The sequence below is a fragment of the Syngnathus leptorhynchus genome, chromosome 5, assembly GCF_054491065.1.
Source record: "Syngnathus leptorhynchus isolate UIUO chromosome 5, UIUO_Slep, whole genome shotgun sequence".
NCBI classification, from domain to species: Eukaryota; Metazoa; Chordata; class Actinopteri; order Syngnathiformes; family Syngnathidae; genus Syngnathus; species Syngnathus leptorhynchus.
This window is the reverse complement of record NC_141199.1, coordinates 14,148,776-14,162,799: the sequence shown is the minus strand read 5'-3', so window position 1 is coordinate 14,162,799 and position 14,024 is coordinate 14,148,776. Positions and strand designations below refer to the sequence as shown.

Here is a 14,024-nt window from a genome sequence, read left to right as displayed (position 1 = left end):
ATTGCCAGGTAGCATGGTGGCTGCCTCCAATTTCAGGGGGGGGGGGGGGAGAAAGAGAGAGAGAGAGAGAGAGAGAGAGTACATCAGTGTGAACACCAAACGTCTCATTCTTAGAACGCTCAGAGCAGCGGAGCTCTTGGATTAACAAAGAGAAAGGATTTTTTTTTTTTTTTTTTTGACTAACACTAGCTCAAGATATGGATTTTCTCAATGAGTCCAATTTCTCTCTAGGGTACATCAATGCAACATTAGGTGGGTGGATCATCAGCCAGTTCTGTTAGATCATGGTTTAAATGTTTTTTGTTTTTTTTAGTCATACTGGTTTCCATCTAAAACCAAACATGCTTTTGTTTCCTACAGCTGCATCACAGCACTCCCACTGTAAGAAAGAAACATCATCATCCATATCACGTCTTTTTACAACACGACTCAAATCTATTTTCTTTTTGCTTTATTTGGTAAGTTATTTGTAACTTTTGTCCATCTTGCACATTTGTGTTTATTACATTATTGGAAATAGCACACTTGCTATTATCTAGCCTGTTTTGTATTCTATCTATAAATTCTGGGGGGAAAAAAAATAAATGAAAAATCATATCTGCTTGACATACTGTCCATAACCGGGTCTTTGTAACTCTGCCTTTTCCTCTCTGCTTTATTTGCTTATCCGCCACATATCACCTGAACTGTTTATTCTCATTTCAGATCATAATTTCATAACTTTACTCCACAGTGCTGTCTCACTTTATTTGGCACAATTTAAATTAATATACAACCAGTATCTTCAATAATTAAGATGGATTGGATTCTTTTCTAACAAATAAACTCCACAAAGGATGATCGAAAGAACAATTTGATTTCTGTGAATTCTGTTGAGTTACATTTCTTCTGTACAGTTTATTTATTTAAGATTATTACGTCATAAATAATATAAAACATAAAGTACAATGTGTTCAGGTCATCCGTTACAGAAATAAATGTAAAAAATAAAACAAATGAAGTGTAAATAATTAAACAATCTCTAATTACTGTTGTGCAAAAGTTTGGTTTGGAGATTCAGAGAAAAAAAAACCTGTAAATAAAAAAGTGTAAATAATTCCACAATCTCCACACACAATTGCTGTTCAAAAGTTTTTTTTTTTTTTTCGAACTTTTATACGCTAACTTTACCAAGTGTCCTGTCCGCTGCTTTGTTGCATCTCCAGCTGCGGACAGACCTCCTCACTGCAGCACCATCCTGCTTGTCATCTTTGGCGTCATCTTTCTCTTTGGTATCCTGGGCAACAGCATCGTCATCTACACCATTATGAAAAAAAACAAGTGTCGAACCAAGCAAACGGTCCCCGACGTCTTCATCCTTAACTTGTCCGTGGTGGACGTCCTCTTCTTGCTGGGGATGCCCTTCCTGATCCACCAGTTGCTAGGTAACGGCACTTGGCGCTTCGGGGCGGCCATGTGCACCATCATCACGGCGCTGGACTCCAACAGTCAGATGGTGAGCACGTACATCCTGACGGCCATGACGCTGGACCGCTACGTGGCCACGGTGCATCCCATCCGTTTCAATTACATCCGCACGCCGTGCGTGGCCTCCCTTGTCATCGCCGTGGTCTGGGCTCTCTCCTTGATCACCATCATCCCCGTGTGGATGTACGCCGGCCTCATGCCCCTACCCGGCGGACTGGTAGCTTGCGCCTTACTCCTCCCCGACCCGGTCACCGACACGTATTGGTTCACGCTGTACCAGTTCTTCTTTGCCTTCGCCATCCCTCTGGCCATCATCTGCCGAGTGTTTTTCAAGATCCTGCAGCACATGTCCACCAGCGTAGCACCGCTGCCCCAGAAGAGTCTGAGGGTACGCGTCAGGAATGTGACTCGAATGGCGGTGGCCATCTGTTTGGCTTTTTTTATCTGCTGGGCACCCTACTACGTCCTGCAGTTGGTCCACCTGGGCGTGCAAAACCCCAGCGTGGCCTTCTCCTACGCTTACAATATCGCCATCAGCATGGGTTACGCCAACAGCTGCATCAATCCTTTACTCTACATCGTCTTGAGCGAGACCTTCAAGAGGCACTTCCTCAGAGCCGTGAGGCCGGCTAACAGGAAATTCAAAGTCCATTCTAGCACCACAGAGGCCGGCAGCGTGAGCGTGAGGATGGTGCCCGAAGGCGCTCACCCGGAGCCGGCAGCTCGGGAGATACCTTCGAGTGTCGCTCCGCAGTGATCAAAATATGCTTTGTCGGATTAGATGCGCTGGTTAATTCGTTAACGTGTCTTCATGCCATGGGAAGACGCTTGACGATTTTCACCCTGGGCTTGGAGTTTTGGAGTTTACACTTGACAGGTAGCAGCTGTTACTCACATATTTGCTGCCCGCAATGTCTCCGTGGTCTCAAAGGTCAGGCTCCGTAACCATTTGTCATGGTAACAAGATCCATCGGCCCATCTGTATACAGGGTGAGGTACAGAGAAGTTGACTTGCATGACAAAACGAATAAATCAATTACAGTGTGGAAACAAATGTGTGTTGTAATTCTACAGCTTTTTAATGAAAGCATTTTACAGTTATTGGTTATTGATTGTGAGAAAATACATTGTTGTCTCTAACTGCCACATTGTCTGTCATTTTTGCATAGATTATTTGTTTTTTTTGTTTTTTTTAAAGGGGGGGGGGGGGGGGGGTTGCCAGCCACACCAGAGAGGGCGCTGTGGTGGTGAGGAAATAAATTCAGCAGTCAAAGGAAAACCACTTGTGTCAGGGTGCAATTCCGAATCCTTCTGTTACTGTATCTAACCCCTAATTTATAAATATAAAAACATTTGTACTATATTATGTCGACTGTTTTATTATTATTGTTATTAATTCTTGAAAAAGCTGATGTGTTGGACGAAATATTTTTTCAATCAGCAGGAAAAAAATGTCAATTTAAAATTTTTTAAAAATCACAAGTTGGCTAGTTTGTGTAATGTTAATAAAGGAAAAAAATAACGAAAATAACACGAGTAAAAATTTGTTGGCCAGTGTAATTGAAAGCATTTTTTTTGGCAGGGGGAGGGGCTCTTTATGATGTGGGGTGTGATTAGACAAAGCATGACTCTCTTTCCAAAGAAGACAAAAAAGGACAGGCGATTCAGAAAAAGAATTGCTGCCTCCAAACACACAAACACACAATTGGAGTTGCTCAAATAAAGTCCACATGCTTATCATTCTTAATTTGGTCGGGGAATGCAGCAATTTGCCGTCACGACTTGCCAATTAAAGTGTTTGACGAATGAACGAGCTGATGTGGATGAGCAGCGTTAAAGCCATTGTACATTCTCCTTAATGAACACAATCGGTGTGTCGTGACTCTTAGCAAACTCCAATAAAGGATTACAAAAATAATGTGGCTAGGTAGGTAAGGTGTGCTTTCAGTGCTCAAAAGACATCTTGTGTCAAAACTGCATAGAAGTTGCTCAGGCACTTGTTTCAAGTCTTAGTAGTTTGGAGAGGACACAAAATGTATCCAACCTGCTTCATTGGAGTCTAAGTCAGTTCATAATTGTGCTCTATTGCTTTGACTCGACGCCCCTGGTTAAAAGCTGGATTCTGGAACGTTCTTTTTGCGTCCCAGAGACCCGGTGCCGTAGCGAGGCCTCGGCAAGCTCCCGTGAGACGTCTTTTCTGTCGTCGGGCTACGGATCTGGGCCGCGGACGTGCCGTTGCGATGTAGCGAGGCCGTCCTACGCGAGTTCTGATCCGTCCTGGTCGGGAGGCTGGACGAGCTCTGCGAGCGCTTGATGTCGGATGAGTTCCGCCCAGCTTTGCCGTTTGAGAGTTCTTTGCCATGAGACTTGCTCTGCTCGCTTAAGGCTGCTCCGTTAGACACGGACAGCCTGGAAAGAGTCCTCCTTCCGCCATCTTCATTCGTACCCTCCTTGGATCTCTTCATGAAGTTACCTTTAAGAAAAGACAGGAGTCCCTCATGGCTCTTGGGCTTTACACTTTCTTGGTTTACGACCGCCTGGTTGTCTTTGGGCTTTCGGAGAGTACCACCGAGAATGCTGGAGGTGTTCGAGCTGCTGTGAACACCAGAACTGGATGCTTGCTTCATCTCCTGCTGGGTTTTAGAGGAGCTTTGCCTCTTGGAGTCTTTTCTCCTGCTAAGAGTGTTACTACTGCTTTCTTCTCTCGGCGGGCTCTCCTTTCTGCGCCTCAAGCTGGACGTTTGATCTGATGGCCGTCTCTGACCCGCTGGCACTTGTTTGGATTCATCTCCTGCTTGACCAATGCTACCGATCCTCCCCGTACTGGAGGATCTGACCGCCCGGCCGGAATTGTTCTCCTTGACGCTTCGAGGTTCATTCATTAACGACTCGATGGGATCCTTGGTGCAGCGAGGCCGTCGACCAGACTCCAAATACTGAACCAGCTCGACCGGGGCGGCATTTTGAACATCCGGTGGCGCCGGGTTAGGTTTTCGGCGGTCTCTGGAGCCAAGAGACCAACGTAAGGGTAGCACCTTGTTAAGGGTCTCCTTGTCCTTGTTGGGTGCCCTCATACTAAGGCTCCGCCCTTGCAGTCCCCTCACAATAGGCCGACTTTCAAAGCCCCCTTAAAAAGCGACAACAGAGAGGACGATAATTTAGTACAAGCAACAGTTATATGGAACAACAGGGGGGCAGATGTTGATCTTCAGTTGTCGTTTTGCAATTTTTTGTTTCGCTCCCGTCGGAAATGCCGATACCAAACAGACATTTACGCCGATCATCGGTAGCTGTAATTACAGCTGTCTTCATTTTATTTGTGCAGATGTATGCCCGCCTCCCAGAAGGAAGCCATAACATGCCAAAGCATGAATTGCCATCAGAGAAGAAAGTCTGGCTCTTAGTAAACAACTCTCGGCGCACTGACACCTGCCACTCACCTCCTTCCTCTTTCGAAGCATCTTCAAGGAAGACGGGAGAGTCGGGGGAGTCGGGAAGGAAAGACGGGCAGGTAGTGGAGGAGCGCGACACCAGGCTGCCTCGCTTGCTTTCGCCCGTCAAGCGGATTAACCAGTGGTCTGACACCGAAGAACTTGTCGAGCCTGAGGGGGACACAAGGCAGCGGGGGAGGAAGAGTGTGACACAATCCATTATGCAAAACATTTGCTGGAACACTTTGCACTTGGAATGATGCCTTGGAAAAGAGATGAGGAGCTTAGAGTTTAATGACATCAGGTTTGAGCGAGGCCTCTATGTGAGACTCCACTTTTCTCAAGAGGCAAAACTTCTTATTACTAACCCGAAAAATAAAAAAAGGTGAGCAAACATGCCCGAGGAGTAAATAAAAGTGAACCTCCATTGCTGTTGTGTGCTAAGATCTCTTGTTGCACCACTACCTACAATATTATTTTTTTGCGATAACAAAAAGCATTTTGGCTCGTATTTAAATGTATATTTTCTTATTTTGGTTCCTCGAGATGTTTCAGTGAATTCATCTTTTTGTATACATCTCACAAGTCAGTGTCTAAAAATACAAGCTCAATGACATCATTAAAAGCTGTAAACGAACGTGTGCAAATATGTCACGTTCCAGATCATGTGGCTTTTAGGACGTGGTAGCTTTGATTTGCTCGGACTCACAGCGACAGGGAGGCAGCAGTATCTTAGCAACTCACAGAGGGACATTAGTATACTGGTGACTACTCTTTGAATTGAGCAAAAGCAAGTGATTTGAAAAAAAAAAAATCAATCTAATCATAACAATCTAAAAAAATAAATACAATCTCCATTTATATACTCCATTCAGGCTCCAGAATGGAGGATTACTTTTGCAATACATCATCAGTCAGCTTTTCTCATGATACTTTCAAATTTGTCAGCGCTGTTAATTTTCTCTTTTGAATATTTCGTGATGTCACCCTCATTTGCGTCTTTATGAACATTTGTTACTGTCCCACAGCATACCTCTGTGAGAGCTGCTGGCCGACCACGGAGGAATGATGTTCCTTCTTTGGTAGAAGAGAATGTAGGCCCCTCTGGTGCAGATTTCCTCCTCCGGAACCAGATCCACGCTGCTGTCGTCGTAGCTGTACCACACGCCGTCCACAGAGTTCCGGCAATAGGCTGGTGACCAATATTAACACGAGTAGGTTGATTAGTAAAGTATCATTTTAAGACTAATGACCAGGTAACATTTCACTGAAAATATCTGGGATGTCCCGAATGCCTTCCAGTTTAAAATGGTAGAGCTAAAGTTTTTGTTGTTGTTATTATTTGAGCAATTTAGCCTTACCCCTAGCTCTCAAGCAGCAGCTCGGAGCGGAATGACCTGAGAAAAGAGGCATGCTGCTACTGATTAGTAAGTTAGGCGGGAGAACAGCGAGACGGCGTAAATGTGTCAAACAGTTGATATGATAGATTAAGAGTCAGTCAGGAGTTCTTGAGAAAAAACAACAAAAAAAAACCCCACCAACAACCCCCCAAAAAATAAAAGACGTTCACTTGATTGCATTGTCTGGAATCAATCAACGACTTTTGTGGAGAAGTATTTGACACAATAACAATTATTTCTGATATGTAATCTTTAAATTGGTTCAATTGAGGTTGGGGAAAACTGGTTTAGATATTTCTGGCTCACAGAATTATGTGTTTGAGCCTGGCTTGGTAGGTCTCTGTCGTTGGAGCTCCACAGGGTTCTATTTTAGGACCACTGCTTTATTATTATTATTATGCTTGGTTTCATCCTAAAATAACACGGGCTTTCCTTCCATCCATAGGTGGGTGACAGACAGACTTACCATTCAGACACCTTCTCCTTAAAAGCATTTTTATGATGTCTTGAAGACTACCCGAGTGCTAATTTGGGCATCGTGGTGTGTTTGTGTCACATTACCGGTGTAGTGTCCTCCGTGCATTCCTCCGTGGTGATTGCACACAGCGTAGAGATCATACAGGTAGTCGTGTGGGAGCGTCATGTCTGCAGGTGGGCGCTGCTGCCCAGAGGACTTTGGCCAGGATGTGGGCCATGGCCCACTGTTCAGGTTACGCATACTCTGGCTCCTCTTAACAACGTGAGGGGCCATGTCCAAGGCAGTCAACGGGAAATGCACCAGCGATGAAAGCTTGTTTCTGCGCTCGCCTACCTATTGGAGGAGGAGGGGGGACATTTTAAAGCTACCATACTCAATAGTGCACGAGCGCTCCGGAATTTGACCAAATGTGCAATACACACAATGTATGATGTCTCTCGTGGACACGTGATGCTTTCATCGTGCGTACCTGTCGAAAGCGCTTGAGATGAAGGATGAGTATGTCAGGCAGAGTCCACAAGCTCATCTTCACCATGCCCTGTTGCATTTGCTTGCAGTGGGGGCACTTCCAGGCATCATCCGGTGCCAGCTGTAATCAGACCTTCAAGTTGACATGTTTTCATGGACAGTTGACTCCAGAAGCCTTTTGGACAGTGACAGGGTTTTTCATATTTTACACACCACTGCAGGAGATGTTTGAGTCAACCCCCCAAAAAATAAGCCCTTTTGTTCTGTAGACTTTCAATTTGATGTTTCACAATAATCTTACCATTTCGGAAATGCTAGCTATTTAAGGAATAATAAGTGCAAAAGCAAATATTACATAGAAAAAGAAAATATTTCCAAAGCTAATAGTACAAAAATGCTTTTAATGCAAGACGTATATTACAGTGGCTATAAAAAAAAAAAAAAAAGATGTTCAATGGTCTTTCTCTCCATTGTTATGGACCAGGCTTCTCTAACATTAAAAAAAAAAGGCTGGAATGGAAGATGTATGAATATGACTGTTGTCAGCTCATAAATGAGCATGACGCACTTCATGCAATTTTAAACAAATGTTGGCAAATTGGATATGACAAAAACATTTGGTGAATAAAGACGAACGTTTCATAGCATAAACGCAAGACTAATAACGCAAGGCGCCACTCTTTGTCTGATAGAAACAAGTTGACCAGATTACATCTAATTCTCGCCGCTGAGGACGAAAAATAGAGGCTTGTAATAAAGACCATTTCTTATTTCCATCTCAAGGATAAGACAAATCTCTCTTTTTTTCGGCCATCGTGGATCGTGTTTATCTGGAACATGCTCTCGATAAAAAGGCCCAAAACAAACACATAAAAGAATCATTGTGGGGCTGTCGTAAAAGCTTTGACATTAACGCTCCCTTTTGCTGGCATGCCCTTGACAATTTATAGTTATTTCAGCCTTTCAGTAAAGAAAAACAGGATATGCTCTGATGAACCGTGAAATATTATTTCTGCAGCAGATGGTAAGGCAGTTGATGCTTCTGGCGCTGTACGGTTTGCATAATGAAGCCGATTATGGAGCATTTAATGGCAATACCGCCCTTAAATGTTTAGCGACTAGATGAGCATTTGCATCGGTCACAAAATGTGATATCATGCGAGTAGAAATAGATAAAGCGACAGACGTCATCCAACTTTTTTATGCGCTCTGAAAAGTTGAAACCATTCGAGAGAGCAGAAGGCAAGGTCGTCTGACAGACGCGGCAGCTGTCAAACCTAAAGGAGATGGAATTGCGTGTTGATGACTCATTCTGTGCTGTGGTGGCATAACTACTGTCAAATTTGAGAAAGTTACAGCACAGCTGTGATTCAGGAGATTTTTGGTCGTCAATCAATTATCAAATTCAACGCGAATGTTGGGATATTTTTTTTTTTTTTTCATTTCAAATGTTTGTGCCCTTGTTTGACTTCACCTGCTCTTCTTTGGTATACAGCTGGAAACACTGATCCAGAGTGCAGCTATGTTGCTGGAGATGCTGCTGTTGCTGGTTCCTCACGCTTTCAGCGTCTTGAACAACTTCTTCCTGGATGCTGCCAAACAGACTGGAGCAGACAGGTCATTTTGTTATCAAACAGTGACAAACGTAGGCGGACGCTCGTTAGATGATGTTTGTGCGCATCCCACTCGACTTTGCGGCGGTCACGCTGCTTACCAGTCTTTAAGCTTGTGCTCCCACTCGATGACAACCTTCACATGGGAAGGTCCCCCCGGGCCACAAGATTTCACTGCTCTAAAATGGGAAAGTAGTAGAAATAGCATCAAAGTCAAAAGCGGGACTGCCAAATTTCAATGCCTGGAATGTCCTATTTGGAATTTAATGCAAATTGGGAGGGGGGGGGCACAAAAGGCTCACAAAAACAACTCTTGGGTTTTTTGTGGCTTGAAAGAAGGATTTACGTCTTGGTGGGAAGTCATGAGAATAATACAATCTGCAGATAGAACGTTATTCAATCATTGCCTGTGCAGTTGACAAAGGGATTTTGAACATGAATATATTTTATGATGATGAGTCATGGTGATATTGACAGAGAAAGAAACCAATTGTGACGGTTTGAATCGCAGCGTCAAAATTAGGCAGTAGTCTGTCCTTAAGTTTTAGCAACTTCAACAAACAATTTTTTTCTGTATACATAACTATGGAAAAAAAAAGAAAAGAAAAAAAAACAAGTGACATTTGCTTAATCAAAAAGATTATGAGGCAATTGGTCTTGGCATTGAAAGCCAGCAATAAGCATCATTAATGCTAAACTACTTGTGGTTGCCATTTTCCTCGAAAGTACTTTGGCATTTTGACAGCCAGGAAAAATGTCGCCCCTAAAGTCAAAGTCTGCTTTATTGTCAATTTCTTCACACACAGAGATGGAAATTTTGTTTCCTACTATCCCACGGTGACAAGACATATTACATCTATCTATTATATCTATCTATCTATCTATCTATCTATCTATCTATCTATCTATCTATCTATCTATCTATCTATCTATCTATCTATCTATCTATCTATCTATCTATCTATCTATCTATCTATCTATCTATCTATCTATCTATCTATCTATAAAGCTATGCTGCGATACGCTTTTGTGCTTTTGTGTAAAACGTAGAATCACATTTAGAGTCAAATCAAGAAAGGGCTGATTCCACCATGGTTTTGTAAGAGATAGTTAATGTGTCAACTCATGAGGCTTGTCAGGCAGAGTATGAAAGAGCCTGAGCATTAGAGTGCGCCTCACGTTCGCACATTACATCCCCTTCTCTTTTTTTGATTCTTTTCAAAACAACCCCTTTGCTGTTCTGTTTACTTAAGAATTCCTTTTTATTGCCTCAATGTCAAAAAGAAGGGAAAAAAATACTGACATTCAGTCTTCATCAAACAGCGTGACCTTTACGGCAGCTCATTGAAAAAGACGTCCTTCAAAGCTGCTCTCAATGGGTTCATGATTATCATAGAATAGTTTGCAGTGAAACTTGTACAATTATGCTCGACACCAAAAGGTGAGCTAACTTATAATATTGATATTCGGCACCTGCTTTCAAGTAGGACTAAAGGCCATCTGCAGCAAAGCCTTCTCAGAAAGTACTCGCTCATTTCCTTCAAATAGTGTCGATCAAATGAACTTGTTTGCTACATTTTGACAATTCGAATGCTCAAGAAAGCAGCTAGCCTTTTAAAATATTTTGTAGTGGAAAACCCTTCAGCAGCAGCCTAGATATGTTCTTTTTTTTTTTTTTTTTCTCTCCCTAATCCAAACGCTCTCCTTCTCTTGCAGCCCATCTCCTCCACCATTTATGTGCTGTGTATTGCAAGTGTCCTTTGGCCCTACTTTTCTTTTTTATCCACACTACAAGTTTTTCCTTCCGACCTTTTCTGCCTTCAAGATGTTTTCACCTGTTGAACCGCCACTCATAAGCACCTCAAGAGATGCGAAGTCTTCAAAACAAGTTCAGGCGTGAAGTTATTTCCACCGGGTGCATTTTGATGAAAGGGCTGACCATGCGATTATTGCTCATTGATAACAATCTCAAAACATTCGTGGATGACTCGAAATGATCCATTTCAGAGAATATTTTTGTTTTTGTTTTTGGTGTCATCGTTTGTGTGACCCCTACCTGTCGACGGCTGGGTGGTGCAGCGGTCTGCTGTCTTGAGGTGAAAGGTAGCTGGAAGATGCTGATCCTCCTACCACTCGGATTTTAAACAGCACTCTGGTGTTCTGCGGTTGGAGACACACTTGGTAAATGATTCAGAAATGTTCTCAGGGTGCCTCAGGGCAGCCTTTGTGTTAGTTTGCCGCAAGCCAACAGAAAAATTGACTGGATAATTGCACTTATTAGTTATTAATATATTATAATTTATTAATTTCTGGACTCGCATATGCCGAAAAAAATATATCAAATGGTTATATTTATATATTTTAAATGTAGATCAAAATGTACTGTTGCTTTGCATACATTACAGTTCTTTAATTCACTGAAACGAGTATTAGGTTTGCATGTTTCATAAAATTTCAGATAAAATATGTGCCACCTTTGCGCCTGGAAGAAATGAATCCAAATCCAATATTTTAAAACACTGCAGAGTTGACAAATTAGGGGCCCGATCTTTCTTTTGACATACTATTTTAAAGAGGATTGCGTTCAACTAGTTACATGATTTTCAAACACTCCCCCAACAATTTGTAGAAAACCTTTCAATTGGGCTTTCAGACAAATCGGTACCAAGGCAGCACTTGTCAAACTATGAGACCATTTTAGAAATATTATGTGCTTATGTAACTATCTGTCTTCACCTTACTTGAGCAAAGTGCAGTTTTGGATACAGTAGAGCACAAAAATCTTTTTACTCTGTCGAGAAAACACACAGGCGCTAAATGCATGCTTATCTCCAGGCATATTGATTTCTGCAACACTTTTCTTTCTGGTGTGCCAAGAAAAAAACAACAACTCAATTACGGCAAAATTCAGCGCAACATTTATTGATGAGGGCCAGACAGAGAGAGCACATTATTTCTAGGTTATATAAGGTTGTCTGGAAATCACTTTTAAATTTGTTGGTATCTTTAAATCATTGTACACTAGTCCATTGGGCTGAGCAAATATGAAACGGTCTATGTCATTATTTAGTTAAAAAAAAGGGACTATTTAATGAAAGTTTGAATTATCTCTCAAGCATAATGAATATTTTATAACTCCACAATGCTTAGGAGAATAGGGAAAAAAAATCAATGTGAAGGAGAAATATGATTTCTTTTCAAGTTATCTGAATCAAAACAATTGATGATTTGATGAACACCAATCTGTGTTGAACTTGAGAAAGCAAACAACGACCCAAAAATTGAAAACACTCATTTGAGTTTAACTCTACAATGCAAACAACGACCAAAAAACCTAAAAAGGTAACACTGCAAAAAGACCTCTGGGTGGCGCCATAACACCCCATAAAAGTCATGCCAGAGTCAAAACCAAACAATTCCTGACTGTACCAGAGGCAAAACGAAGCAAACAGCTCGAGGAACCACAAGATGTTTCTCAACACCTTTATCAGTGCAAGCAAACATTTGTACAAATACCACCTGCATAACTAGCTGTCAGGTGCAGGTACGACCTGGTAAACAAACATCCGGAAACGATGTGCGTAAAGTCACTGTAATCTTCAATCCTAAAACGAGATTGAATGATTCCAATATTTATTCGGCAAAAACCTACAATAGGTCCCAATTTACATTGACTAAGTGGTTGGAAGATGCAAAGTGCTTTTGTGTTCTTTTTGGAAAAACACAATGCATAAAAAAAGGAGTCTAATGACAAGCTTTAAGTCACTGTGACCACATGCCAAGAATCAAAAGGACTCATAAGTCAACAGTGCAATAATTAACCCAGTGTGTGGTAAATTACAGCACAGGAGTTTCATATGTTGACTAACTTGACTCAGTTATAAAAAGAAAAAAAAAAGTCCAGTAAAACCACCAGAGCCACTAAATAATAACAAACTACAGTGGACCACTGAAGTGTATTTTTTTGTTTTGGTTTAGTGTTTATCTAATGTTATGTACCATGACCAAAAGGAACGTGCTGACGCAGTCATGAGAACTATGTAAAATGCTACTTCATATATTTTTCTATTCGAAATATATATCAAAAAAGCTCTTAAGAGCATAAACAATGCTTTAAGTTACATTTTAAATACAGACTGAAAACAAAGCTTAATTTTTCATGCTCATACTTGGTCCTGTACTGAGAGCAACGGAGGTGATTTTTTGTGTGACTTAATTGTCATCAGCCAACTGTAGCATCTCAGCACCATTCCCCTCGAGTGATTCTATTTTTCTTAATCCGAACAAATCAACAATCACCCATTCCAGCAGAGTCCACTGTAATTGAAAATCCATCACACTTGTTTTCTGGCTTCACTGAGCCTTGCGGACAAGTAGCTACTGGAGCTGACGGACGGCATTTACCTGAGCCTGAGATCTGTTCAGCATCAGATAATAGAGCTTGGTGAGGATGCTCTGCTGCAGCTGCTCCCAAGAGATGCTCCTGTCTTCCAGCATGAGAAATGGTGGCCCGAACCTTATAAGAACAGGGGAAGAAAAAAAAAGAGCAGATATAATACCAAAAAAACAAAACAAAAAACAATACCTCGAGGCATCTGGAGCTCATGCCAAAGCAAATAAATAAATAAATAAATAAAACATTGGCCTTCTAACCCACGCGACACCTCAGAATGGAGATTGCCGTCATGATCCGACAAGTAAAGTCAACAGACCGGGAGAGTCTAAATGTTGCTTTCAGTAAACATTCTCAAGAACTCAATGAGCACATAACTGCAAACAATTACTGTGAGAAGCGTGAGTGAAGGTGACAACTGGTTAAATCCATCATCCACAATCGAAAAGGAAAATCCAATAATGGACCTGAAGGGTAAATTACACAGTAAAGTGTACATAATCCATCCTAATATCTGTCTTGGCTTCAAACTGAAATAAAGTTGGACAGTAATTATTATGATTTTTTTTCCAATGAATCTCAAAATCATGGAGCTCCATTTAATTGATTGAGCGTTTCCCAGAACGCAACGATTTAACTTTTGATGAACTAATTAATTATTCCTGGGCGTTTGGAGAGCGACATTTCTGACATTCCTGTTACAAGTCCGGTGGGCTCACCCCTCCTTATATTGCCGTTTTGTTGTCATGATAGAATGAGCAAGTCTCCAAATTC

General features: G+C 41.7%; 2 protein-coding genes across 2 annotated transcripts in view; one reads left to right on the top strand and one right to left on the bottom strand.

Moving 5' to 3' along the window:
• Positions 1 to 197: 197 nt before the first annotated feature.
• Positions 198 to 2,224, top strand: mchr1a (melanin-concentrating hormone receptor 1a). Its single transcript, XM_085911475.1, has 2 exons — positions 198 to 252; positions 1,206 to 2,224. The coding sequence occupies exons 1-2, from the start codon at positions 198 to 200 to the stop codon at positions 2,222 to 2,224; spliced, it is 1,074 nt and encodes a 357-aa protein (XP_085767601.1).
• A 449-nt stretch (positions 2,225 to 2,673) lies between these two features.
• Positions 2,674 to 14,024, bottom strand: part of usp43a (ubiquitin specific peptidase 43a) — a 30,270-nt gene continuing 18,919 nt past the window's right edge. Inside the window, exons 8-16 of the mRNA XM_085911474.1 lie at positions 13,262 to 13,373; positions 10,914 to 11,017; positions 8,959 to 9,036; positions 8,719 to 8,848; positions 7,246 to 7,365; positions 6,860 to 7,109; positions 5,932 to 6,090; positions 4,908 to 5,069; positions 2,674 to 4,594 (exon numbers count right to left, since the gene is read on the bottom strand). Coding sequence (XP_085767600.1) covers positions 3,576 to 4,594; positions 4,908 to 5,069; positions 5,932 to 6,090; positions 6,860 to 7,109; positions 7,246 to 7,365; positions 8,719 to 8,848; positions 8,959 to 9,036; positions 10,914 to 11,017; positions 13,262 to 13,373 — 2,134 coding nt within the window. The 3' untranslated portion in view covers positions 2,674 to 3,575. The remainder of the gene's footprint in view (positions 4,595 to 4,907; positions 5,070 to 5,931; positions 6,091 to 6,859; positions 7,110 to 7,245; positions 7,366 to 8,718; positions 8,849 to 8,958; positions 9,037 to 10,913; positions 11,018 to 13,261; positions 13,374 to 14,024) is intronic.